This window comes from Diabrotica undecimpunctata, chromosome 5, assembly GCF_040954645.1.
Source record: "Diabrotica undecimpunctata isolate CICGRU chromosome 5, icDiaUnde3, whole genome shotgun sequence".
In the NCBI taxonomy this organism is placed as follows: domain Eukaryota; kingdom Metazoa; phylum Arthropoda; class Insecta; order Coleoptera; family Chrysomelidae; genus Diabrotica; species Diabrotica undecimpunctata.
Window position 1 is genome coordinate 138,451,056 of NC_092807.1, and position 26,278 is coordinate 138,477,333.

At 33.5% G+C, this 26,278-nt stretch overlaps 1 protein-coding gene across 1 annotated transcript in view; it reads right to left on the reverse strand.

Moving 5' to 3' along the window:
* ck (unconventional myosin-VIIa ck) overlaps positions 1-26,278 on the reverse strand; it is a 215,250-nt gene that overhangs the window by 132,559 nt on the left and 56,413 nt on the right. The window contains exon 2 of the mRNA XM_072532811.1: positions 17,932-17,970. Coding sequence (XP_072388912.1) covers positions 17,932-17,949 — 18 coding nt within the window. The 5' untranslated portion in view covers positions 17,950-17,970. The remainder of the gene's footprint in view (positions 1-17,931; positions 17,971-26,278) is intronic.

The window sequence follows — 26,278 nt, forward strand, 5'->3', positions numbered from 1 at the left end:
AGAAGATAATCAAGCTGTTAATTCAGATTCGACATTAGTTACTGAAACAATATTAGATAAAGAAACTTGGGTATTCATTTTATTTTTAACTGAACTATTTGCTTTTTAAATTAGATTTTAAATCATTTAGTTGTTGTTTTAAATCGATTTGTTGTTGTTCTATTTTATTTTCAAAATCGTTGTTTTTTTTTTCTAATTTATCCATTCTACTAGTAATTTGACCTACCTCCAACTGAAAATTGCCGCGAATTTGAAATAGACCATTCGTAAGTTCTATCTTTACTTTTCTACGCCTCTCTTCCTCTTTCCTCTTCTTGTCAACGCTTTTCCTTCAGCTCGTTATCCTCTTTCATTTTTTAAAATATTTCAGACGTATCCATTTCTTTATCAAAATCAGTAGATTTTGTATTTACCATTAACAACTACGAAATAATTATTTGATCCCACCGCTGTCACGAATTTTACACTTATTAATACCTTAAACTTATTAATAAACCTATTAATAAATTAATATCAGTAGCAATAATTAATAAATTCAATGTGGAAAGCGACTAAATCATTAATTCAAGTGACTTTTATTGACGACGGTATTCTTAGCGATGGTATTGTTTAATTATATTTTATGCAACTTGGACTTTCAACAATTAAATAAAAAGCTGTTTGTGTGATGGCAACTAATTCACCTTGGTTAATATTTTGATATATGCACCATACACTTTTAAATATATTCAACGTATTATATAACATTAAAATATTATTTTCATTCAATAAAATCGTATTACATGTTTCCAGTCGCCAATGTTCTCGAGTCTATCGATTATCTACCTAACCGATCGATCGGCTTTTATACTATTTAGTAAAATTGTAGTTGGTGTATATTGAAAACACCCCAAACACTTACGAAGAATAAAAAAAGATAAAGAAATACTCAACACTATAAAGAAAAGAAAAATGAGCTACTTTGGTCACATACTAAGAAACGAGACATACGAATTGATGCGGCTGGTCATACAAGGGAAGGTGGAAGGCAAAAGGGGACCGGGGAGAAGACGCACGTCCTGGCTGAATAATCTGAGACAATGGAGTGGGAAAACGTCAATAGAACTTTTCAGAACGGCTGCAGATAGAGTCAAATGATAATCGCCAATGTCCTTAGACATTGGCGATTAAAGAAGGAAAAACCGAATTCGGTCCATAGCCGAAATAATTGGTCACATCGCTAACCGCAATTTGTCTATATTGGTCGCTTGTTTCCTATGCTATCTGTTGTTCTCTCTAATTTCCTATATAAATAATATAAATCCAATATTTAACTTAAAGATGACGCAATAAAACAGTTATATCAAGTAGTAGACAAACATGGGCTAAACGAGAAAAACTTATTTGGACAAACAGTGTTTAAACTCACTTTAGACAACTTTAATGAGATGAAATAGTTACCGATGTGAGTTCATTTAAATGATGTGGAAAGAAATGTCTATTACTCACAATCCTTTACCTTTAGTAAGTCAATTAGAGTTTAAAATGTATACTCTATCATCATCCCTATGAAACTAAGAAGGGATTACAGTATAAGGGTCATATTAATATATAGTTGTTTTAGTTTGTTTATCCGTCATAAAATCACTCATCAACCAGTTATCTATTTTTAAAAAAAAATTCAAAAGACGGACACTCACAGAGTATAACTAACCTTTCAGGGTTAACGTGAGGACTATGAGTCCTCTTGTCGAATTATTTGTCGATTTCTGAAGATTAATTACGAACTCGGTCGTAGCGTGCTCGCTAGCCTCAAGCAAGGGGACACTTTATTCAATAATATTGAATTTCAATATTGAGTAGTTCACTACAGTTGTGAGAGTTGCCTAGTGCATTTAGTTCTGATGCTATATTGAATTGCGGAGCGTGAGTCCGCACGTTATACAAGTTGTAACAAATCTTCAGGTAAGATTCAATTTTAAAATATTTTATTTCTAGGAAAAATGTACGATTGTGTTATATATACCCAGAAAATACAAAAACGGTATTTAACTCTCAACGATACACCGCGACGAGTTGTTAGACCAATTTATGGGCAGGCCAGAAATAATAATTGACCATAATAAATCCAAAGGAGGAGTAGATCTAATTGATGAAATGTGTGCCTCCTACAACTGTACTCGAGCCACTCGGCGATGGCCTATGGTAATTTTTTATTCTGCAATGAATGCAGCCGGTATCAATTCATTTGTAATAAACAAATAGAATTCTTATGATATAGATAAAACGGCAAAAGTAGACGGTACTTATCGTGTCTCAATATGTGGCCTAGATATTCAAGCTTTCTTTGTTTAATTGTATTCACGATTTCTTTCTCCTTTCCGATTCTTTGGATTACCTCTGTGTTGGTGACATGTTCGGTCCAGGATATACGAAGAATGCGTCGGTACAACCACATTTCGAATACTTCTAGTTTTCTCGTGAGCGTCTCCGTCAGCGTCCAGGCCTCCACACCATACAGTAAGATCGGAAAAATGTAGCATTTAACTAGACGTAGTTTTGCATTTTGCATTTACGTTGGTGCCAAGGTACACATCAGATTCTACATGGTCAATTAGTATGTTACTTATCCGTAACTGTCGAGCAGGCTGTTGCTTCCTGATTATCAGCATCCACTTTGTCTTCTTGATGTTGAGGCTCAGGCCGTATTCCTCACTAACTGAATAAACTCTTTCCATTACCTGCTGTAATTCGTCTATGGTACTGGCAAGGATCACCGTGTCGTCGGCATATCTTATATTGTTCGTTAACTCGCCGTTTATTTTTATGCCCTCATTTGCATTTTCCATACATTTATTAAATATTTCTTCGGAATAAATATTGAATAGGAGTGGGGATAATATACAACCCTGACGGACACCTCTTTTGATCTGCACACTTTTAGTGAGTTCGTTGCCAATTTTTGCTCTTGCTGTTTGACCCCAGTATAGGTTTGCCACAATTCGAATGTCCTTGTCGTCAATACCTGTCTTTCGCAGAATATCTATCAATTGTTCATGATTGACATTGTCAAATGCTTTTCTAAATTCCACAAAGCACAAATACACGTCCTTATCAACGTCTCTACACCGCTGTATAAGCACCTGGAGAGCGAAAATTGCTTCTCTAGTTCCAAGTGCTTTCCGAAAGCCAAACTGCGATCTATCAATATTTGACTCACATTTATCATATATTCTTCTATGAATGATCTTAGTGAACGCTTTAGTGACATGATTAATCAAGCTTATAAGCCGGTAGTCATCACAGATCTGGGCATTTGGTTTCTTCGGGATTGTAATAAATGTTGACTGCAGCCAGTTCTCCGGGATTTTACCGCTATTATATATGTTGTTAAAAAGTTCAACTAGATTATCAAGGAACTGTTTGTCTGATTTACATAGGATCTTTAATATTTCGCAGGGTACATTGTCCGGACCTGCTGACTTATTGTTTTTTAGTGCTGTAATGCCATCTTCTATCTCCGATTTAAGGATTTGTTTCTCCTTCTCCATATAGGTGATCATCAGTCCTGTCAGATGCAAATAATTTTTCTATGTATGATTTCCATGTTTCTAAGATCGTTGATGGCTCCGAGATAAGATTTCCATCGCCATCTTTTATGCTGTTGGGTGACTTATTGAATTTCCTCTTGTTTGTCATTGATTTTATTTTTTTGTGCATATTGTAACTGTCGTATTTTCGTTCGTATTGTTCTATTTCCCTGCATTCGTTGGAAAACCATTTTTCTTTGGCTTCTCGAATTTTCGTTCTTATGATTTTGTGGATCTGCTGGTATTTTTCTTCATTTTTATTCTTGAATTTACGTCTTTCATCATAAAACGGCTAAAAAACTTTTTCTAGAAGCTCTTGGTATGGAACTAGTAAACGATCATCTGAGACGTCGATTTTTGAATAAATGGATTCCTAGATCAATTAGTCAATAATAAAAGAAATGTGCCGTATTAAAGAACAAATTGTTCCAGCCCTAAGTCCACAACCTGATCGTCTAGGTCGCTGTTTTTACTGTAGTAGACAAAAAAATAGGCCAACCAGATATACCTGTCAAAAATGACAAAAATTTGTGTGCTTTGAATACGCAAAATGCATTTGCTCCGACTGCCTACAGGATGGTATTTCCGTAGAAAGCAACTAAGATTGATTTATTTCCGTTTATCAATGTATCTACTATGCAGCTCAAACATTTTTTTTATTTACTCTTTGTTTAATTTCTTAGAAATCGTTGTTTTGTATTTGTATAATTTGGGTTTTTGTGTTTTATAGTACCCAAAATGTGAAAAAGATATTTCTGTTAAATTTTATTTTCCTTACAGAAAGAATATATCTAGTAAGGTATAGTGAATCCAATACAAAACTCTATCCCATCATATCTGGTGTACCTCAGGGTGCTTGGACCGATCTTTTTCCTGATATATACGGCTGATTTAACAACAAGCAATAACCTTACGCTTGCAACATTTGCAGATAATACTGCTTTCCTAACATCTCATAGTAATCCAATAATAGCATCAGAGACTGCAACTACATCTCAACAAAACCAATGAATGGTTTAAACTCTGGAGAATTAAAGTAAATCCCTCAAAATCTACACATATCACATTTACTCTAAGAAAAGGTATATGTCCTCAAGTTGACCTCGATGGACATCCTTTACTCCAAAAGGAGGACATAAAATAACTAGGCATTCATCTGGACAAACGATTAACATGGACCAAACATAATATCTGGACGAATAGACTACAACTAGGAATTTTATAAAAAAATCTTTACTGGATGCGGGGAAAAACACATCTATCGATCGACAACAAGCTACTGATATAAAAAGTTATAATAAAACCAGTTTGGTCATATGGTTCGCAGCTCTAGGGATCAGCTAGCAAATCTAATGTTATGAAAATACAAAGATTTCAATCTAAAACTCTAAGAACAATCGCTAATAAACCCTGGTATATCCAGAATTACGCCTTACATAGAGATCTGCAGGTACTAACAGTCTCTGAAGAGCGCAAAAGAATTTATAAACAATATCAAAACAGGCTGCGCGTGCATCCTAACACCCTGGCATACAATCTTCTCCACAATCAACAAGCGAAGAGATTGAAGCGATATGATCCCTTGGACCTACCAAACCGTTCCTGACGGTCTTTCAACAGTAGTGGAAGCTACGCCTTCAACAGCGACCAGCCACTGTGATCTGTGCCGATTTTAGTATATTTTCGTGCTCGCGTATCTGTGTATGTGCGCATCCCACCTGTAAACAATCCAAGACTTGTGTTATGATGCTTTAATCACTCTCTCTCTGACAATTTAAAGAGAAACAATTTTACTATTGTTTTTATTGTGAAACAGATTGTAAAAATATTCGATGTTAAAAATAAAAGTTTTATTTTCAAAGCATGAGTTTAAATACAAATTATATTAAATTTATGTGCAAATGTTTTTAATCTATTTTAATTATATACTTAAAGAATCGACAAGTTTTCAGACCGTTTTTCCGAAAATATTTGTTTTTTGGACCTTTCTGGATTTGTCGACTGCCAGTCCGACGTTATTATAGGATTATATAGGATATAGGATTTTTCGTCATAATAAAGATAAGATTTTAACCAGCACATCTCACTAGTACTTTGGCAAAAAATCCTTTTTTAAAATATATAAGCGTAATTTAATTATTCTAATTTTAATCTTTAAATGTCCGCCTTACAGATTAAAGTTAAGGAAAAAAAAGTTAAAAATAGATATCTGGTTGAAGAGGGATTTTATGGTGATAGGTTGATATATTCCTTAAATCATCTCTTCGATTCTTATGGGTCTGATGATGAAGTATAAATTGTAAACTCCGAAACCGGTCGCAGAAACATAACGTCATTTAAGACTTAATAAACTTTCCACATCATTAATAATAATGATCAATCCTAAAATTGAATATTTTAAATCAAAATCGAGATTTTATCCAAATCTCATACCACTTAAAAATCGTGTAATCTGTATGTACCTGAGAGATTATCTAGATAAACGTAATTTACTTTGTAATGTAATCTTAATAACGTTTATACTATAAATATAAACGCTGTAATAATAATTTATTACGGTTTGGTTTACTTTATGTAGATGACCGAGTTTAAAACTAACCAGATAAATGTTTCTGATTTTTAACTTTCATATTAAATTATGAATTCTGTTCCTCTGTTTAGAATTTGTCTCGAACTAGGGTTTGATGTTTATTCTACAGTTGTAAATGTACTCACTCCAACTGTTACTAATGAATAGTTCATTGTGAAATGACGTGTTTTACTGCCTTGCTCCATTATTTTTTGTCTTGTTTTGTTCTAAATACTTTGGAAGGAACTACTCATTGATTATATTCGTATTTTCTCTAAAACCAAATCAAATTTTCTAAAAACCTAATCTTTTCACAAAGTGCCCAGTCTTTAGAAATAAGTAAAAGGCCAAACAAGAACCAAAAACACCAAAGAAAACCAATAAGTTTTTTGAGAGAAGCTTGAAATAATTCATCTCGGTAATATTCTCATATGCATTTATCATCATTATTCCATACACTCAAAACACAAGCAATATAGCACAGATAGTGCCCAAAATACCAATAAACGGTGATACTTTGTTAAAACATTTTTTTCCCAACAGTAAACTGTGAGTTTCCTTATAGTACATTTGAAAATAATTGATACCACAAATTTTATAGCAAAGGTCAATGCAGAAAAAACGTAATAATTAATAAAAATGCAAATGAGCAAACCCTAAGGGATTAAGCAATAACTGAACGCCTCAGTGACGGGGAACATAAAATTATTTTAATATAAAAAAAGTAAAATGTCAATATTCCGTACCCACATTAATTTTTATAAAAATACTAAATGTTGGTTTAGGACATTTCCTTACAATTTAATAATAAATATATATATTTCGAGTACTAGAGTCATATAAATTTAATATTGTTCTGAAGTTAATTTAATAAATAATTTATTAATTTATTAATGTTTGTATTTTGAGAACGATTTCCAAAGTGGAAATTGAAACGTCAATAAACTTATTTTAACCTTCAATTGTGGCTTATTCTAAATAAAATAGTATCTAATCATATAAACTTCTAATTAGTAATATAGATATATAATTACATAAAGTTTATTTAGCAGTAAATGGTTGACTTCAATTAGTATCCTGGGTTAACCGATAATAGTATAAAAGGCCCGGTTTCAGGTAACAATGGTTTACCTGAGGTACAAGGTCTTAACAATGGGCCAAGTCAGATGAATTTAATAAAATTTACGACAAACAAACTTTACCTAAATACATAAGTTGTCTTCTTCTGATAAGGATGCATCATCAGTTTTTTCATTTTCCACAGAAATAATAATTGGAGTTTCCAGAATGTTTCTTTCTCTGCTATAACACGTCTTATAGCTTTTTGCCAATTATCAGATGAAATTTTTGATACGGAGTCAGATAATAGTTGAATATCTTGAAGTTTAAATGTATTATTTCTCGTGACATATCCCTTCATTTGAGCCCAGATTAGTTCTATGGGGTTAAGTTCATAGTGATAGGTGGTAATCGCAACACTTTAACTCCATGTTCTATTGCTATTTTATCTACACTATACTTCTTAAATTTTGATGAATATTGTTTGCATAGCTGCAATAACCCTTTTTTTGAATAAACCTTCTGCTGGCACTACTATGTCTTTGGTTACTAGCCAATCCAAGAGTTCTTGCTTTCTCCATTTAGTGTTAGGTAACGATTCCTTTAATATTAAATGGTTTGTGGCATTGTCCATGACTATTACAGAATTGGTCGGTAATAAATCTATCATTTGACTGAAATATTCCTCAAAATCATCAGCAGTCATTTCTTCATGGTAGTGGCTCGTAGAATTTGAAATAAAATCTAGCAAGCCTCCAACAACAAATCCTTTATCTCCTCCAATATGAGTGATAATTAAACGGCGACCTTTACCATTTGGAAATTTTAAGCCTGTATTTTAAACCTTCTATAAATGCCTGATGAGCATTTTTAACCAATTTATCTTGCCACATTTTTTTACAAAATGCCCTTCATTCAATTTTCGAATTTCTCTTAAATATTGCCTTCTCCAACAAATAATTTCTTCTTTCTCTATGAGCGCAGATTTTCTATTGTTATTCTCATAACGAATCTTAATTCACGTAAAGTTTTCCACACTTTATCTCTTTTATTGTTTGGAAAAGATTCGTCTTCATTAATGTCTACTAAAAGTTTATCCAAAATAGGAATCTTTCTTTGTAAATAAAATGAATGAACTTTTCTTCGAATCGATTGTTTCACAGTATCGTCTATATGAATGGATTTTCTCCCTGTTGACGTTTTAGGTGCTTCTGTAATACTTCCACTCTTTCGTTGCTTTAAAAGTCCATAAATAGTTGCTCTGAACACTTGTTCGGATGCTCCGAACTAGAATATCTACAAACTATGCTCCGAACGGTACTTGTAAAATGTTCATATACAAGAGCATCATGTACATTTAACAAGTTTTCATTGTCACGGTTAAATGACGTTTGTCAGTAAAATAGACGTTTGTGACATTTTTACTGCACAAGTTGACTTCTTAATTTCGCTTTTTATTAAAGAACTAACAATTTTGCGTGTTATAAATAGAGATCTGGATATATTAGGTTTTATCTCTCGTGCAATAAAATTTGTGCATCAATCTGACAATTCTGACGACTATCAAAATCATCTATAAATAAAATTTACTCCCTATACTATATAATATTTATTAAAAACACTACCCTTATGGTTTTTAATTTATTTTCAATAATTAAAGACAATTTCACTAAACCCTGGCTTTGCAGTCACTTATGTCAACATACCTTAATTTTTTCATAATTACGTTAAATCCAGAGGTAGCTATGGAAAAATGCCATTAATGTCAAATGTATTTTTTAGTATTGTAAAGCTTTTTGCCGTTTGTGGATTGTACAATGAGTCGAGGTAAAGTTATCGATGAGAAAATTTGTTCAATCATTATTAGATTTTTTGATTCTGGAAAATCCAATTCGAAAATCGCGAAGATGTTGCAATTGTAACGCTATAGTGTAAGAAATATAGTCAAAAGATACAAAACTACAGGTACAGACGTTACTCTAGGTCAACATGTCACCGAGAGGCCCACAAATTATGATTTGTAAGTAACAAAGTAAATTTTATAGTTGAAAAAATAGTACGAATTTTTTTTAATAAATTTCATTTTATTTTACGCTAAGGAAAAGCCACTTTACAACATTACAACAAAAGAAAAATCGACTAAGATGGTCAAAAGAGCATAAAGATTGGATTCAGTCGCAATGGGATTCAATACAATGGAGTGATGAGTCTAGATTTAAAGTGTGTGTTGGAGACAGTAGGAGTCACGTTATTCGCAGGAAAAATGAAGTTTTCCATTCCGACTGTCTGAAGAGAGAAGTTAAATTTCCTGCATCTGTAATGATCTGGGGCAGCAGTCGTCCCGACTTGTCCCCGATAGAGAATTTGTGGCGCAAAATGAAAAAACTTTTAAGAAAACATCCTGCCAGGTCCGTCAATGAATTGAAGGAAAAATTGCAAGAAATATGGGATTCTTTGACATTAGAATTTTGTCAGAACTTGGTAAAAACTATGCCTCTCAGAATTGTGGATGTCATTAAAAATAAAGGGGATGTAACTCAGTGGTAAACTTTCACATTTTCTTTGTTATTATTACATATTTTATGCGTTTTTAATTTTTTTTTTAATTTATTATTATCCTGTTTAATTAATACTTTTCATTAATATTTTCCATAATTAGGAAATTCGAAAATGTTGTTAGATGCATTAAAACTTCTAAAATTTACACTGCGATTTTATTTTTGTTTTCTAAAATTTAATTTTCCTATCAAATTAACGCGGGGCCAACTGATATGGGAAGGGGCTTGTATTGGCACGAATACGACAACCAATGAGGCTAAGAGTTGAATCTTGTGTCACGTTTCAGGGTGTCGTTTTGAACATTTTTTGTAGATTTGCAAATATATTTAAAAGTTTATTAGTGGTACTTTCTTTTATTTTTTGGTTTAATTTTATTGTATTAGATAATTGTTGAGAATGTATTAAACAAATGATGTTTTTGTTTTTTTGCATAAAAACGGCGCCTCATGAAAAAAAAAAGAAAAAAGATTTTTTTGCCACAAATTAAACAAAGAATTTAAAAATGAATTTTAATTTGAAATATTTTAGTGGCGCACCATTTTTCCTTTAAAAAAATTGAGACCATTATCCGTATGCTCGGCAATGATGCATATAAAATTCTTAGTTCTATGGGAAAAAATGCACAATAAGTACCTCTTAAACCTTACCAAATTTCATTTGCATATTTCAACCGGTTTTAGAACATTTTCCAAATTAATTTTTGTTATGCACAAATGCAATTTTTCATTTCTTCATGATAGCATTAGTTCACAAAATTTCCTGACGATCTCACTGTATCTCAATCCGTCTTACTGCGCCGATTTTCTAAGGTTTATTGCTTTATTTTCTCCACTGCATGAAATATGTGTCTTAATTTCAGAGAACGATTTCCGAAGTGGAAATTGAAACGTCAATAAACGTACTTTAACCTTTAATTGTGGCTTATTTCCATTTAAATAGTAATTAATTTTAGAGGTAATTATTCGTAGATATATTTGTTAATAATTTTTTTCTGGATCAAAGTAGGAATTCAATTAAACAAGCCTCGTAAATAGAATGTCCAAAGTAATACGCTAAGAAAGGTGATGAAAGTTAATGACAATTATGCAAGTAACTGTCCACGCTATAAAGATATACTATAAAGATATATTATTTTGTAGTTTAAGGACAAACACATTAAATTGCTATTCCTTCTTCTTTATTTCAAATATGAAGAGTAAATAATCACACCATTTTGATTTCTATCAAAGCATACGTTTTTCAGCCATCGGGATACGTAAGTAAACGTTAAGCACACATCACAAGAGTAACGGAGAAAGTGCTATGTAATCATCTTTACTGATGTATAAAGTAGGTTATCTTTTATTTGTTAATCGGATACACTACCGTTGCACTTCAATTGGCATATTTGTATGAATAGGAACCAGTTAACAGTACACGCAATATAGTTGTATTGTGCTTTACGAAATAGTAAAAACAGTGGAAACATACAGGATACAATATTTATTTACGCATTTAAAATTTGAAAGACCTTAAAGTAATTAGTAAAATAAACTAAAACAAATGTATACAAGATGTAACAAAAACAATGTGCACACAAAAAAGTGTCCGTTTTTTTTTAGTTGCAAAATAAAAATTGATTGTTTTCCATTATCACACAAGTGTTTGAAGTATTTGTTTCATATTTTATGTAACGAAAATCTACTCATGACTTATTATAATAAGAGCATCTTTCAAAAAGAAAGTAAAAGAATCTGCGCACCCCATAAAAACTTTATGTACTGATACACCAGCCTACTAGGACAAAATCATTGAATTCACGTAAAAATCTTATACAGATATTTGAAGATTCTAAAGGGTATACCATTTCTCAAAGTAAAAACGTTTCACGTCACGATTTATACAAAGTGACGTCACTTGTATTTAAAATTTCCAGAACAGCTAAAAATAGGATATCCTATTTTTAGCTTTGTTAGGGAAATTTCAACTTCTCAGGTTTGTCTGTGGTTCGTCTCACGGGGCAAAATCCGTTCTCTTAATTTAAGACAGTGGTTACAATTTGCACTGCATGGCCGTCTTGACTGATCTGAATGATTTTTTCCAGCCCAGTGTTCGATCTGTTCTAGCTTTCTGATTGTTGTATTATTTTCTTGCAATTTACGGCGAATGTGACCTACGTCGCTACCATTCCAACATCTGGTTTCGCTTCTCTTCGAATCGTGTTACAAACTACTTTCCGTGCGATTTCATCCAGACGTTTATCGTTTTGTTCGTCGCCTCTTCAATGGTTCATACTCGACCACTGTCTTAAATTAGGAGAACGACTTTGTCCCGTGAGACGAACAACCGTCATTAATGATCAATGGCAGCCTCAACCGCTACAAGACGCTCAACAGACGATCCATGTATAAAAAGAGTATTGAATTGAATGCGTCAAAGTGAAAGACCTTCTTGGCAAAACATTAGTGTATGTAGTCCAGAAGTCAAGTGTTACTGGAGCCAATGGAATTGCCTAGTACTAAAAGATGATCTTCTGTATAGAACCTTTGAGAACGATGATGGTACAGAATTTAAGCTTCAGTTGATTGTACCTAAAAGTAAAGTGTCAGAAGTATTGCGTCAATTGCATAACGGCGCATCAGGTGGACACTTTGGTATTACGAAGACTCTGCAAAAGGTTCGAGAACGGTTCTATTGGGTGAACTATAAAAATGATGTAAGAAGATGGTGCCGGAAATGTGAACTGTGTGCAATCAGTAATAGTCCAGTTGGTGAGAGGGCACTCATGAAACAGTACAATGTTGGTAGTCCTATGGAAAGAGTAGCAATCGACATTGCGGGTCCACTTCGAGAGACAAATGATGGAAATAAATATATCCTGGTAGCCATGGATTATTTTACGAAATGGAATGAGGCCTATGCAATACCAAATCAAGAAGCTGCTACCGTTGCAAAAGTACTTAAAGAATTCTTTACTCGATTTGGGGTTCCCTTGGAGATCCACTCCGACCAAAGGCGAAACTTCGTGTCAACCCTTTTCCAAAACGTTTGTAAATTGATTGGTGTTAATAAGACCAGAACGACACCCCTACATCATCAATCAGATGGAATGGTCGAGAGGATGAACGAACGATGGGTAAAACCTATCCAAAGTTGTATCAGAACATCAAAGAGATTGGGACCAGCACATTTATTTATTCCTAATGGCTTTCCGCTCGGCCGTAAATGAAACTACAGGTCAGACTCCAATCTGCCTGATGTTAGGTCGTGAAGTTCGTTTGCACTGCGACCTAGAGTTTAGCTGCAGACCTTCCGAAGAACATGTTGCAAGCGAAGATTATGTCGACCGCCTAAAGTTAAGAATAAACAACATTCATGAACATGAATTCATGAGCCCGACACATCCAGTTAGCCAGTGACAGAATGAAAGATCAATATGATTCTCGATGCAAAAATGAAAGCTATGAAGTAGGTGATCTTGTTTAGCTTTATAATCCACAATGTCGTCGAGGCGTGTCTCCTAAACTGCAAAGACAATGGGAAGGTCCGTATGAAATTAAAAAGAAAATAAATGATGTAATATACCGAATTAAGAAATTGCTGAAAGGTAAACCAAAAGTAGTTCACATAAATCGTCTTGCACCTTATGCTGGCTCAAATAAAACAGAAAAATTCGGTTGTTTGGAGGAGTTAAAAAATCAGCAGCCTAAAGTTGGAAGAGTACTGAGATTAGAAGATGGTCCTCGACTTTTGCTATATATGGTGACCAGGATGTTGTATACAGACGGCAATCTACGAGGATATATGGCGTGCTCTAACTAATTTGAAGAAAATCGTGTGCAATTATGAAATCAAGAATTTGGCCTTACCCAAGATAGACCATGCACTGGAAAATCTGGATTGGAAGATTGTCAGAAGCATGCTTGAAGTGATCTTCCGAGAAACCGGCATACGAATTACTGTGTGTTGCATTAATCCGAGAAATATACGTATTTGGGTCACGAAATAAGAATCAGCAGGGATAACCAAACATGCGAAATCCAAAGACGAATCACTTTAGCGTGGGCAGCCTTTGGAAAACTGCTAGACACACTTATGGCCAACATAGCAATTAGCCTCAAAAGAAAAGTATTTGACCAATGCGTAATACCGGTCATGACCTATGGGGCAGAAACTATGACTCTATAACCAAGAACGTATAGCGAAACTAAAATGGAATTGGGAGGCCATATAGCGAGAATGCATGACTCACGATGGACGAGCAAAATTACACATTGGAGGCCAAGAGCAGATAAACGTAGTAAAGGAAGACCTCCTACACTTTGGGCTGACGACATCAGGCGTATCACGAAAAATTGGCAACAAAAAGCACAAAATCGCAATGAATGGAGGAGTTTAAGGGAGACCTATGTCCAGCAGTAGACGTGATAAATGAAGGCTGGGTGATGATGATGATGATGATGCATTAATCCGAAGAGATCGTGTCCTTCAAAGACAGTAGACTGTTATTTCTTCCTGAGGTGTTCATGTAGAGCTGGAGAGTTCTATAGATTGTGCTATCCTGGGCCTACATATAGAGTTGCTGATCGGGACGCTTAGATCTAAGAGGGGGGCAGTGTACCGAACTTGCTTATTTCGACGTAGCCCATATAATGGTTTCATCTCGAGACGACGATGATCTGTGTTTGAAAACCTTCCGGATGTATCGACCGGCATGGAATCGAAGCGCTAATGCAAGTTAATAGAGAGGGACTATTCCAGAATATTCTAGTACATAATAACTTGTATATATAAGTAGCGCTGATATTAGCTAAGTTAGTTGATAAGATATTATCGTGCTGTGAACTTATAAATAAATCTACATAAATTAGAACCGCTCGTTTTATTTAAAAACCGGATAATGGTCTTTTTGTCTTATCTCATACTACACATTTCAACTGTCAAACCCGTCTATACAATTGTGTCGAGTAAAAATCCTTAAACAACTTAATAGTCCTAGCTGTTAAAGCTTTTTGCCTAGCGGCCTTGTTGTAACTGGAGCAGTTATATTTTTTATATAGATACAGGAACCACATATTTCAACATAATTGTTAATACAGTTTTCAATAGCCGTTTGATTTCCCCGGACATGGACGCACATTGTTACAGATTAAAATTACTTCGCATCGCGGTCAAACGTCCGGAAATTCCGGTATTTCCACATCGGCTATATGTGAGTACAAAAGTCCCAGATGAAACAATCAACGAAATAGAGAGTGGTGTAGGTAGAACACCCAGTAGACCGTAAAACGTATTTCCTGCGTTTCTGGTAATTAGGGTTGTAGCCGGCTGATAGCTATTTATATTGAATTTCATTAAATTACAAACTATAGTAAAAATAGTATACAAGGGGTGATTTATGCTCCAGAATTACTCTTAAAAATGTATAAAATCTTAAAATAATATTTTTTACGCAATCCTAAAAAATAATATTTTAAGCATGTGTGAAACACTTAAGTCTGTAAAAAATTACGCAGTGTATCACCAAATTTAAAATAACACTGCCACGCCATTATGATATAATGGCATATTATGTACACTTCCCGTCATATAAAACTGGTACACTTTTTTTTCCCAATGTAAACCTGTGTTCAGACTGGACACAATGGTTCGTGAATCAATTCGTTGTTGCCATCACAGATAACGGAATTTCAGTAAACTTAAATAAAACTTAAAACGTAAAAAATAACGTTCAAAAATGTATGAAGTATTTAGATGGGTATTATTTTTATTATTAACAACAAAAAACCGTATCTAATAAATTTAATAACCAGAGAGAGGATATTGGCACAGGAAACATTGGAATGCATCTACTGTAATTTTATAGTTTATTTAATTACTTACCGAACACAAACTGTTGACTGTATGTTATGTCAATAAGTTTAGTAACAGGCAAACTACTTAAGTTAATTTATTATTTATTACATAAACGATAAATGTGAAAAACTAACATTATACTTTATCCTACGTAGAAAAATGCTTTTCAAAACGTGACAGTATTACATTACAATCCAATATCTCACTGTAATGTTCCTTATGGAGGTTGAATCTACACCCTAATTGTAATCCGTTTTTATCTATAAATAGACTATTACTTTTTTACATTATTATGTATAAAATGTAAACAAAAAACATTTACCTACCCATTGACATGCATATTTTTTTCAAAATTAAATGATTTACGGTGTATAAATGATAATGAGAATAAAATTAAGCGGAGTAAGATATCATCGTCTGTCTTAAAAAATCCTCTTATAACAGAACTGAAAACTTCCCGAACATATCCATAACATAAAAACATAACATAAAAATTAAACATAAAAAATATTGCTTGCCATCAGTCACATTTGACAAGTTTGTCAAAATGAAATATTTTCACAAATTATAATTAAACACGAATCAATGTATGGGTACTGAGATAATGGAAAATTTCAAAATTAATAGAATTTTTTGAGATGTATGTTTAAATAAATGTTTAAATATAAATGTGACTGACTGATCGAGAATGCTCGATATTGTTTTAGATTTTAATATACTAAAAACTTGCGACCTGTCGCACAGCCCTGCTTTTAGCTGGTTTGATATAATATTTTCGTTGAACTGGCAACGTTGCCTTCGAAATTAGAATGACACATGTGAAAAGCTCAATTTACACAACCTAAAAAATACGATTTTCGATTATAAGAGTTGTACCAGTTTTTTATGACGCGAACGGTACATTACATTTCTGTTCTAACTCTTCACTATGTATTATAGTTACACGCCGTACTAGATGTTTTGAAAGCATCTTTTGATTGTTTTGAAATGTACAGACTCTTATTACACAACAGCACTTACTTAATTTTAATCTGAATCAGATTCATAAGAATAACCGCTATTTGGGTTAATAAAAATTTAATTTAATCTAAAATGGTGTCAATTTACCACATATTCACTTTTTTGATATTATACTTAATACATCTTTCTCAACTAACTTTACTTACGTCCATTACGACACTTTGAAAGAGTGGGTTATCATCGACTTTTTTGAAAATAGTAGTTTTTCGAACAACTTTCCTTTTAACTTTAACCCAAATCAATTCTACTTAATTAAATTCAATACTTGTGAAAGTCAATTGGAAGTCGAATTATCGACAAAGCACGCGAACGCTCTTTTTCGTCTACAACGTACTTTTATCCTTGTGCCTTTTAGCGATATTTGTCTATCTTACGTGGCTTAATGATTAGCTCTTTTGTTAGAACATCTTTAGATTAACCGGTCGCTTCAAGCGTTCATTTTACACAAAAATTTCTAATAAACATTTTTGTTCAAAATTATCTCAGCTATAATTTTTATTTAAACATTCTTTTCTACGCCGTACAGATTCTTGGTAAATCGATTTTTTCTTTTCCCCCATTACGAGGTGGTTTTTCGGGGAAAGCCGGAAAGGCATAGACATAATAAGAGTAGACTGTAGACTAGGCATGGTGAGCAAAATAGTGTAACGCGGAGCGTTCGATCGGTAGTATTTCTATCTCTCTTTAGCAACTCTTGGGCATTACGCATATGCCGCTGTACTCTGTTCATAGATGTGGAACGTTGTATGGAAGATAGCGTTGTGTTTTCGTAGGAATTTTATACGAAATAAATTTTATTTGTAGCAGTTAAATAGTGTTTATAGTCAGCAAAATGGGCGTCAGTCGCTGCACCTACGGTGAGGTATCGTCATTTGAAAGACGTATAAAAAATGTTGTCTTAATAGCTCAGTCCTGATTTGACCTTTTATGGATGCCAGCCCCAAATATTATTATTTTAACCTTTAGGAGGATTAATGGTAGTGTAAATTTAAAATCGCGACTCAATTCCGCCATTGTGTTTTTGCTCAATATCTTCTCTTCATGCATCTATTCACCGTCCTGCAGAAAATAAACGAACGTCAGAAAATATATACAAACAGGAAGTTGACAGTTCAATGACAAATAGTAATTGAGTGTTTAAATAGTTTTGTTATTCAGCTATGTAGAGTTGTTAACAAGTATTGTAATATCGTTCGCTGTTTTGAATAAAAGTGATTAGAAAGAACTTTAACAATATATACAAAAATAAATTATGGTAATTACCCTCATATTGGAATACCTACACATGTTTTAAACGATAATAATTTTCTTATCACTTACCCGCGTCACTATCACCATGGTGGAAAGTCATCAACTAATCTGCAATAAAATAAATATATTACATCTTCACATAACTTTATTTTACGTAAATAAAAGGTAAAAAAGGTAAACAAATGCGGCAATCTGTATAATTATGTGGTTTACTTGTTGTATTTTGTGTGAAAGTAGAGATGAAATCATATTTATATTTAAGTATGTCTATAAGAAATGCAGTAATTGCATGTATAGACCAGGAAACTAACTATTTTCCCATGACACTCGTTGATATAGGCTTTTTTTCTGGGGTTGGTAAATTTTCTAAAAAATCATACCAGGTTAACCAAGCACTAGGGATGTCTGGAGTTTGTTGGATTCAGGGTAGAGGAGTACATCCGAGCCCATTTCTCCCTAGAAGGAAGCCCTGCAAAGGGTATGCCTTCCCTTAATCCTGCCTACCAATCTAAAAACTAACAGCTCCTACTTGTGCGCAGTTGACTGTCGAACTTTAAGGCTGACGACACTTAAGCTTTTATTTCTTAAATCTTATCACTGTCGTTGGTCCGGCTGGTGTTTCTCTTCGTCTTCCTTGTTAATGACTGCTTGGATGTAATTGTGTACACTATTCAATCCTTCCTTACTTCCCGTCATCTTCACCATCATCTCTCTCACAGTCATAGGTTATAATACCTGTTTTTTTATACATTCTATTTCTCTCCACTGTCCGTCTACTATACTCAAGCATTGTATGACTAAAAGTATAGGCACAGCATAGGCATTTGTCTGTATATGTCTTTCTGAACCTATACAGATACGCCCTAAAACAGTTATGTCATGTGAGCACCTACGTCAGAAAGTAATCCTCCACTCCACTGAATAACATCTTTACAACACGTGATAGTCCACAAAGCCGCCGCAGATACAGTCCTGAAGGCGCATGCTACTAGTAACAGACTCGGTCTGTCCACTCGGATCATGAGCCTCTTGTAGATCTGTATCTTTACTCCAGACTGGTGCCTCGTAAAGGATAATTGACTGCTTAAGGCCTTTCCCCTTTCTGATTTGGGTCTTATCAACGAAAATTGATGTTTTTTTTTATTTTGGATTACCTAGTGACATAGATCATAAAAATTCATTTAGTTCCTTTGTGAATTGTTTATTTAATCGAGTAATTTGTTTAAACAATTTAAAAAAAAATTTATTCTGCAAAATTTTACTTTTCTCTTATTATTGTTAGTAGAAAAGGTATGACCCTTAACCACTCGTATTTTGAAATACCTGCAAGATGTATTTATAGAGGGGTATATATGTAAAACTTAAAAAGTGTAGATAATTAAAGTGCTTATTGAAAATGTCAAATAGCCGAACCGGCTATATATATATATATATATATATATATATATATATATATATATATATATATATATATATATATATATATATATATATATATATAAAGTTTTTTTAGGCGAAAATTTCAAACATAGCTACAGTTTTGCCAAATTCAGATAAATGATCACTCAAGATTCAAATGATCTTGGGTAAACTTCACCTTGTATCAGATTTATACATAATTGATTCAAGGTGCACACTCCCATATGATAATATCTATCATTTGTGATATAAAAGAACGATGGGTGATGGGACACCATTCAAGGTTCATTAACCTCGAAGGTTGAACACAGTCAATGAATGGAACGTGCGGAACGTCGTGAAGCATGTATGTAAATAAACATTGCGAATAAAAATGGGCGATTTAAACTTACTTTACTTTCGAATACGTTATGCCAACGATATAATATAAAGTGAGAAAATAAAGGTTAACATAAATTCAATATTTTTGTAACTAAAATATTTTGATAAAATCCTCTGACAGGTCGATTTATATCTTGGATTGTGCATCGCAGTGGCGCACCCAGGAGGGTTTTGGGGTTAAAACCTCCCCCAGGACCCTCTTCCGACACTGTTACCACTGTTACTAACACATTTTAAGGACTTAAAATGGAGGTAACATCATAAAAAAAAATTTGGGTGACCAACTAAAATCCCCCCACCCCTCCGAGTCAAATTCTAGGTGCGCTACGGCTCATATAATTCGAAATACTGATGTGATGCTGATGACATACCGTCACGTCACATGTACATGACGTCAGTGTTTTTTTCAAATGGAACGATAATATTCTTTTTTCGTTTTTGAATTCTGCTTTAAACAACAATTTCAAAAATATAAGACACTTATAGTCTAAAATTATTATTTTATTAATCATAAACAAATATCGCAAATTTTTATTCTAAAATGTTAAACAGTAAATATTTGTTGATGATTTTCTTTTGTTATTGTTTGGTATATATGCCTTTTGTTTACAGTAAGAGTGTCAAATAATTCTGTAATGTATTTTTAAATACCTTATTATGAACTTTACAAATAATGGTACGTTTAGCTGAAAAAGAACGAACTGAAATTTTAATCATGTGTGGATGTTGTGACAAATCTCGGACACAACAAGTTTGTGAATTATGGAATGATAAGTATTCATATCGTTATTTATTCAATCAACCGTAAGCAGAATATAACAGAAATTTAGATATCTCGATCACGTAAAGAGTAATGGAACAAGGAGATGCGCTGTCACCTCTCCTCTTTAATATCATCCTGGAGAAAGTAGTAAGAGCAGCATACCTTAAAACAGAATTACTGACAGTAAATGGACCAAAATTACTACTAGCATACGCAGATGACATTAACATTGTGGAAAACACTGTCACCAATGTGAAAGAGACTTTTAATAAATTGGAGGTAGAGGCGAAGAAAACTGGTTTAAGGGTAAACGAAGAGAAAACCAAATACATGTGCACCAACAGACAAAAGGGACGAGATAGAATAGGGCAAAATGTGACAATAGACCCATATAACTTTGAAAGAGTGGAGAGTTTTAAATATCTCGGAGCAACAATCACTGCAGATAACGATATCGCGGAAGAGATTAAAGGAAGAATTCATGCAGCAAACAGATGTATGTACAGCCTCCACAATAGTATTAAATCTAAAAGCCTAACACGAACAACAAATATTAGAATATATAAAACGGTGATTAGACCGGTGCTCATGTATGGGTGTGAGACGTGGACCCTGACCAAATAAACTGAAAGAAAACTTAGATGTTTTGAGAGGAAAATTCTCAGAAGAATCTTTGGGCCTTATCACGACATTAATAGCAACCAATACCGAATGAGAACAAATGCTGAGGTCAAGCAGATGTATAGAGCGAGCGATATAGTCCAAGAGATTAAATCCCAACGTCTTAGATGGGCTGGCCATGTCCATAGACTCCCTAATAACCGCCTTGACAAATTAATATGGGAGGAAGCCCCCACAGGAAGAAGACCCTTAGGACGTCCAGGAATGCGATGGAGAGACAATATATGGTCAGATCTAAGAACAATGGGGCTGCCCACTGACCCAACTATTATGAACGACCGTTCAAGATGGAAGCAAGTTGTGCAGTCAGCCGAAACCCACCCTGGGTTGTAGTGCTACGAGAAGAAGAAGATCATGTAACGGATAATTTATAAAAGTCGCTTGGTGATAATGAGCAGTTCAATTTATTATTAACTGTGCAAGAATATTGACAACAGTCAATTATTTCACATTTTCACTATTATTCCAACATTGTTTTTTTTTTAATATTGTTTTTATAATTCTTATCGCTGGGTACAAAATGGCGGATTGTTATAGGTACATGTTGTTCAAATTAACATAATTTATTTTTTATTCGTTCTTTAAATACTAAAAATGTACAGTTACAATTAGGAATCATGCTCCGAGTACTTTCAAACTTTTTTAAAATCCTCTGAATTGTTGTATAACCTGGAATAATTGGTCTTACGCTAAATAAAGATCTGGCAGTGCTCGCACTATTGTCTGAATTATTGTTGATTTGGCATCAACTGAGTACATTTTATCAACTTTATTGTTTTTTAAACAATAAAAATCATGAAATAAAATATTGACAATTCAAATATTGTTAATACAGTATACTCCCCCTATAACGAACACGGTTATTACGAGATTTCGCTTATAACGAGGTACATTAGATGTCCCGTGAAATTTCTATTAAACTATAACCCTCTATAGCGAGGCAAATTTGGTTATAACGAGAGAAATTACGATCGAAAAACGTGTTTTTTTTTACGTTTTTGGCCCGGCCGTGACCATAAATAAATACCTTTTTAAAGGGCCCCGCAATAAACTTAACTGCCACCCGCAATAAACTTCTTTACAATAAATACAACTGCTTGACTTCTTTAGAAAATATGATAGATAGAATGATACTGGACAATTTAAACAAGTCAAAAATGACAGACTTCTTCCAATTGCAGAAGCAATAGTTTATGTTATTTTATACTTGAAAATATGCTTTATACATTATGTAGTTGGAAAAAAAATAAAGTACAGATTTTTTGTTTTAACGTATATTATTGACAATAAAAGTAAACAACTCTTTTTTGTTTTAATGTATTTCATTTACAATAAAAGTAAACAACTTTTTTTTTTCAAAAACGCCATTCAAACAATATTTAGCATCTTATATTGCTCCGAATGGCTTCAATATAGGAAGTTAATGTTTTAGAAAACTACATATTTATATGTATGCACAGTAATATTGTTGTCTGATATAACGAAATCGGCTTATAACGAGGTAATTAGTCTGACATTTCAGTTCTCGTTATAGAGGGAGTCTACTGTATTTCATTATAACTAAACGCAATCCGTTATACACAATCTGTACTACGTGTTGCCTAACTTTGACAACAACACGCTGGCAAATGTATTATATTTTGGAATGTTTTTAATTCCTAGAACAATTTTAACATTTTTTGGAAGCTCTAATTCTTGGATTTTAATATTTAATTTAATTGGATTCTTATCGCGGGCTACATATAAATGGAATGCATTGATCGCTCAGAGGTGTGAAAAAAATCAAAAGAATCGCGATGAAACGCAATGAAACGCATTGAAACGCAATGAACCGAGAAAGTTATTTCTGGAATCAATTCTGATCCCTGGTTTGTGATTTTGGGCAGGGGCTGATGTTGCCTTTCGTCGGTGCTCTAAAACATTTCGCGATAAAAGGATTCGACAACCTCAAGGATTTTGGTTCTATCAGTAGTAATGTTTCCATCTTTGTTTTTTATTTTGTACATATTCTTGTTGCCTATGTTGCTCGTATTTCGCCTTAAAATTTTTGTTTTTTTTTTTTAATTATTTTAGTTATTTCTCTTGTATTGTTTTCTCTTACGTCTTTTCGGATTGATCGGTGAATATCTTTATTTTATTTCTTCATTGTTGTGTAGTTGAAGCCATATTTTTACGTCAGCTGTCTTTTTTTACCTATTAGTTCTTTGGTATTTTGGCTTAGTTTTCTTTATGGGTCAGAACGGTCGGGCAGCACCCCCTTTACGTTTCTTTTAGAGCCTTCATTATGCCATCATTTGCTTGATCTACATCTTCTATTTCGTCTTGCAAGTCTTGTATATGTTTTGTTTGGTTTGATCGAAGCAATCAAACTCGGTGGAAATAAAATTATCCAGGCTTTGGCCAAGCTTTTCACCGAATGCATCTACCAAGGAAAAACTCCTTCTCAATGGAATAATGCAGTCATTACTTTATTACACAAGCAAGGAGACATAACAGATTTAAAAAAACTACCGTCCTATCAGTTTGCTTTCACACATATTTAAACTTTTCACAAAAATGATCAAAAAAAGACTATACGCTAAATTAGACTGGATTTAGATAGGGCTACAGCACTAACGACCACTTACTTGTGATAAAAAACCTGATAGAGCAGTTTGCGGAATACAATAAACCATTGGTACTGATATTTGTCGACTACGAGACAGCATTCGATACCATAAACCATCAGAAAATACTAAAAGCATTGACAGAATGCCGAATAGACCATCGCTACACTAACATATTCAAATATATCTACTAAAATGCCACAGCTAGCGTAAGACTATCTGAACAAGAAACAAATAAATTCTGTATACAGCGAGGAGTACGGCAAGGAGACACAGCCTCTCCAAAGCTATTCACGATGCTTTTAGAACATACTTGAAACATAGAATAAGCGTTGTTCTCTGCTTGAAAGAAGGCACATCTGAACGAGCATGGTAGAGACGAGCAGTCATTTGAGATTTGCAGATGACATCGTCCTTATAGTCAATTGTATGAATGATACAATAATAATGCTTGAAAAATTATATCACGATTCCTTGGAGGTCGGACTAAAGATTAATATGAACAAGACGCAAATAATGACTAATCTGGTGCTAAATCGATAAATTGCTGTTGATGGAAGGGATATTGTACAGACTACATGGTATAAGTACCTAGGACATGAAATTCGGTTGGGCAGAGATAACCAGACATGTGAGTATGTCGCATAGGATTATCCTAGGCAGCGTTTGGTAAATTAAACTATGTAAAGGAAAATCTTTGACCAATGTGTGTTACCTCTGTACTCAGTTATGGAGCGGAAACATTAACACTCACAAAAAAGGTAGTTATTAAGATTTGCGTGACTCAGATGGATATGGAGCGCCAGATGTTGGTTGTCGAATCCCAAACAAAGAAATACGTCGTATAACAAAAACAACAGACGCTATCGAAAGAATCGCATCGTTAAAATGGAATTGGGCAGGACATGTCGCCAGATTATCAGACAACTGATGGACAAAACGTATTTTAGAGTGGAGACCAAGGCAAGAAGCAATACGGAGCAGAGGACGCCCACCAACTAGATGGACCGACGACCTGAAGCGTGTTAGCAATAACTGAATGCAAGCCGCACAAGACAGAGACAGATGGAAAGAGCTGAGGGAGACCTATGTTCAGCAGTGGATGCCTACAGGTTGATGATGATGATGGATAGAATCTAATCGAATAGATTGAATTGAATCGACTTAAATCGAATGGAATCAATTGGAATCGAAAAAATAAAATAAAATAAAAGAAAAATAAAACAAAACGAATCGAATCGATTCCGATCGAATAGGATCGAATCAAAAAGGATTAAATCGAATAAGATCGATTCAAATTCGAATGGTATCGAATGGTATCGATTGGAATTGATTGGCATCGATTAGAATCGATTGGTATCGATTGGGAACGATTGGAATTGAGTGGAATCGATTGGAGTCGATTGTAATCGAATGAAATCCTCTACTGCGCATGAATCCCTAATGAAGACGAAAATACCGATATTGATGAGGCTGATGATCAACCTTAATTTTATGCTTTAATTGACTAATTTATTCTATGCATTACACTGAGTATATGAAATAAATAACATTTTAATATGCTTCTTTAATTTTCCAATTTCAATTTTTTTACCTATGATGGGTGGTTTTTAAGGGATGAAAATTGTAAAAAAGTTATATAAATTTTACTCTGTAAAAAGATAGTGGTTTTGTGATCAAATTGTATAAATATGGTCGTAAATAATTTTTTTTTAATTTTTTTGTAAAAATGGTTTTAACGATAAGACTACCAAAGAGAATTGAAATACTAATATAAAAATAAAAACTCAATAAACCATGGGAGCTTATCTTCTATGTTTCGCCTAATTCAGTATCTCAAGTGTGAGTTCGTCTTGTCTTAAACTAGGAATCAAACCTGAACCCTTAGCTGAAAGCAAATTAAACAATTACTTAACTAATCATATTTATTAAAAATAAAAAAAAATAATATTTAAGTAGGCAAAAACAACCCTGTCAATGAATTAAAATAAATTCAAATGATACGTATACAAACGTATACGTGTATATATACATACGTATACGTGTACAAAATTTACAAAACCTGAATTATTACAAGTTGCAAAAATGAATAAAAAAGAAAATGTGTATGTTATTGATGAGTTACTAAGAGAGCATGGTCATGAAGTGTTGAGACTACCTCCTTATCATTGCGAATTCAACGCTATTGAATTAATTTGGGCAAATTGCAAGTCATATTACAATAAGCATATTGGTAGGGACGGCTATTCTGATAGTGCTGTTATAAATATGTGGAAAGGGGCGCTTAATCAATGTAATGGAGACATTTGGGAAAAATGTCTAAGACATACTCATGAAATTATTCAAAAGTGGTGTGTCCGAGTGCAAAATATAGTTAATATTCAACCCCTCATAATAAATCCTGGAGATAGCTCGGATTCTGAAAGTGAAGGAAATATATAATTTTGATATTTTGTTTTTTTTTTCAATTTATTTTAATAATTTAGTCATTTAGTCATTTTGTGAAAATAGGTTGTAACAAAGTAATTGATCCATTCTTTAGGCTAAAACAATGAAACCTTTTACA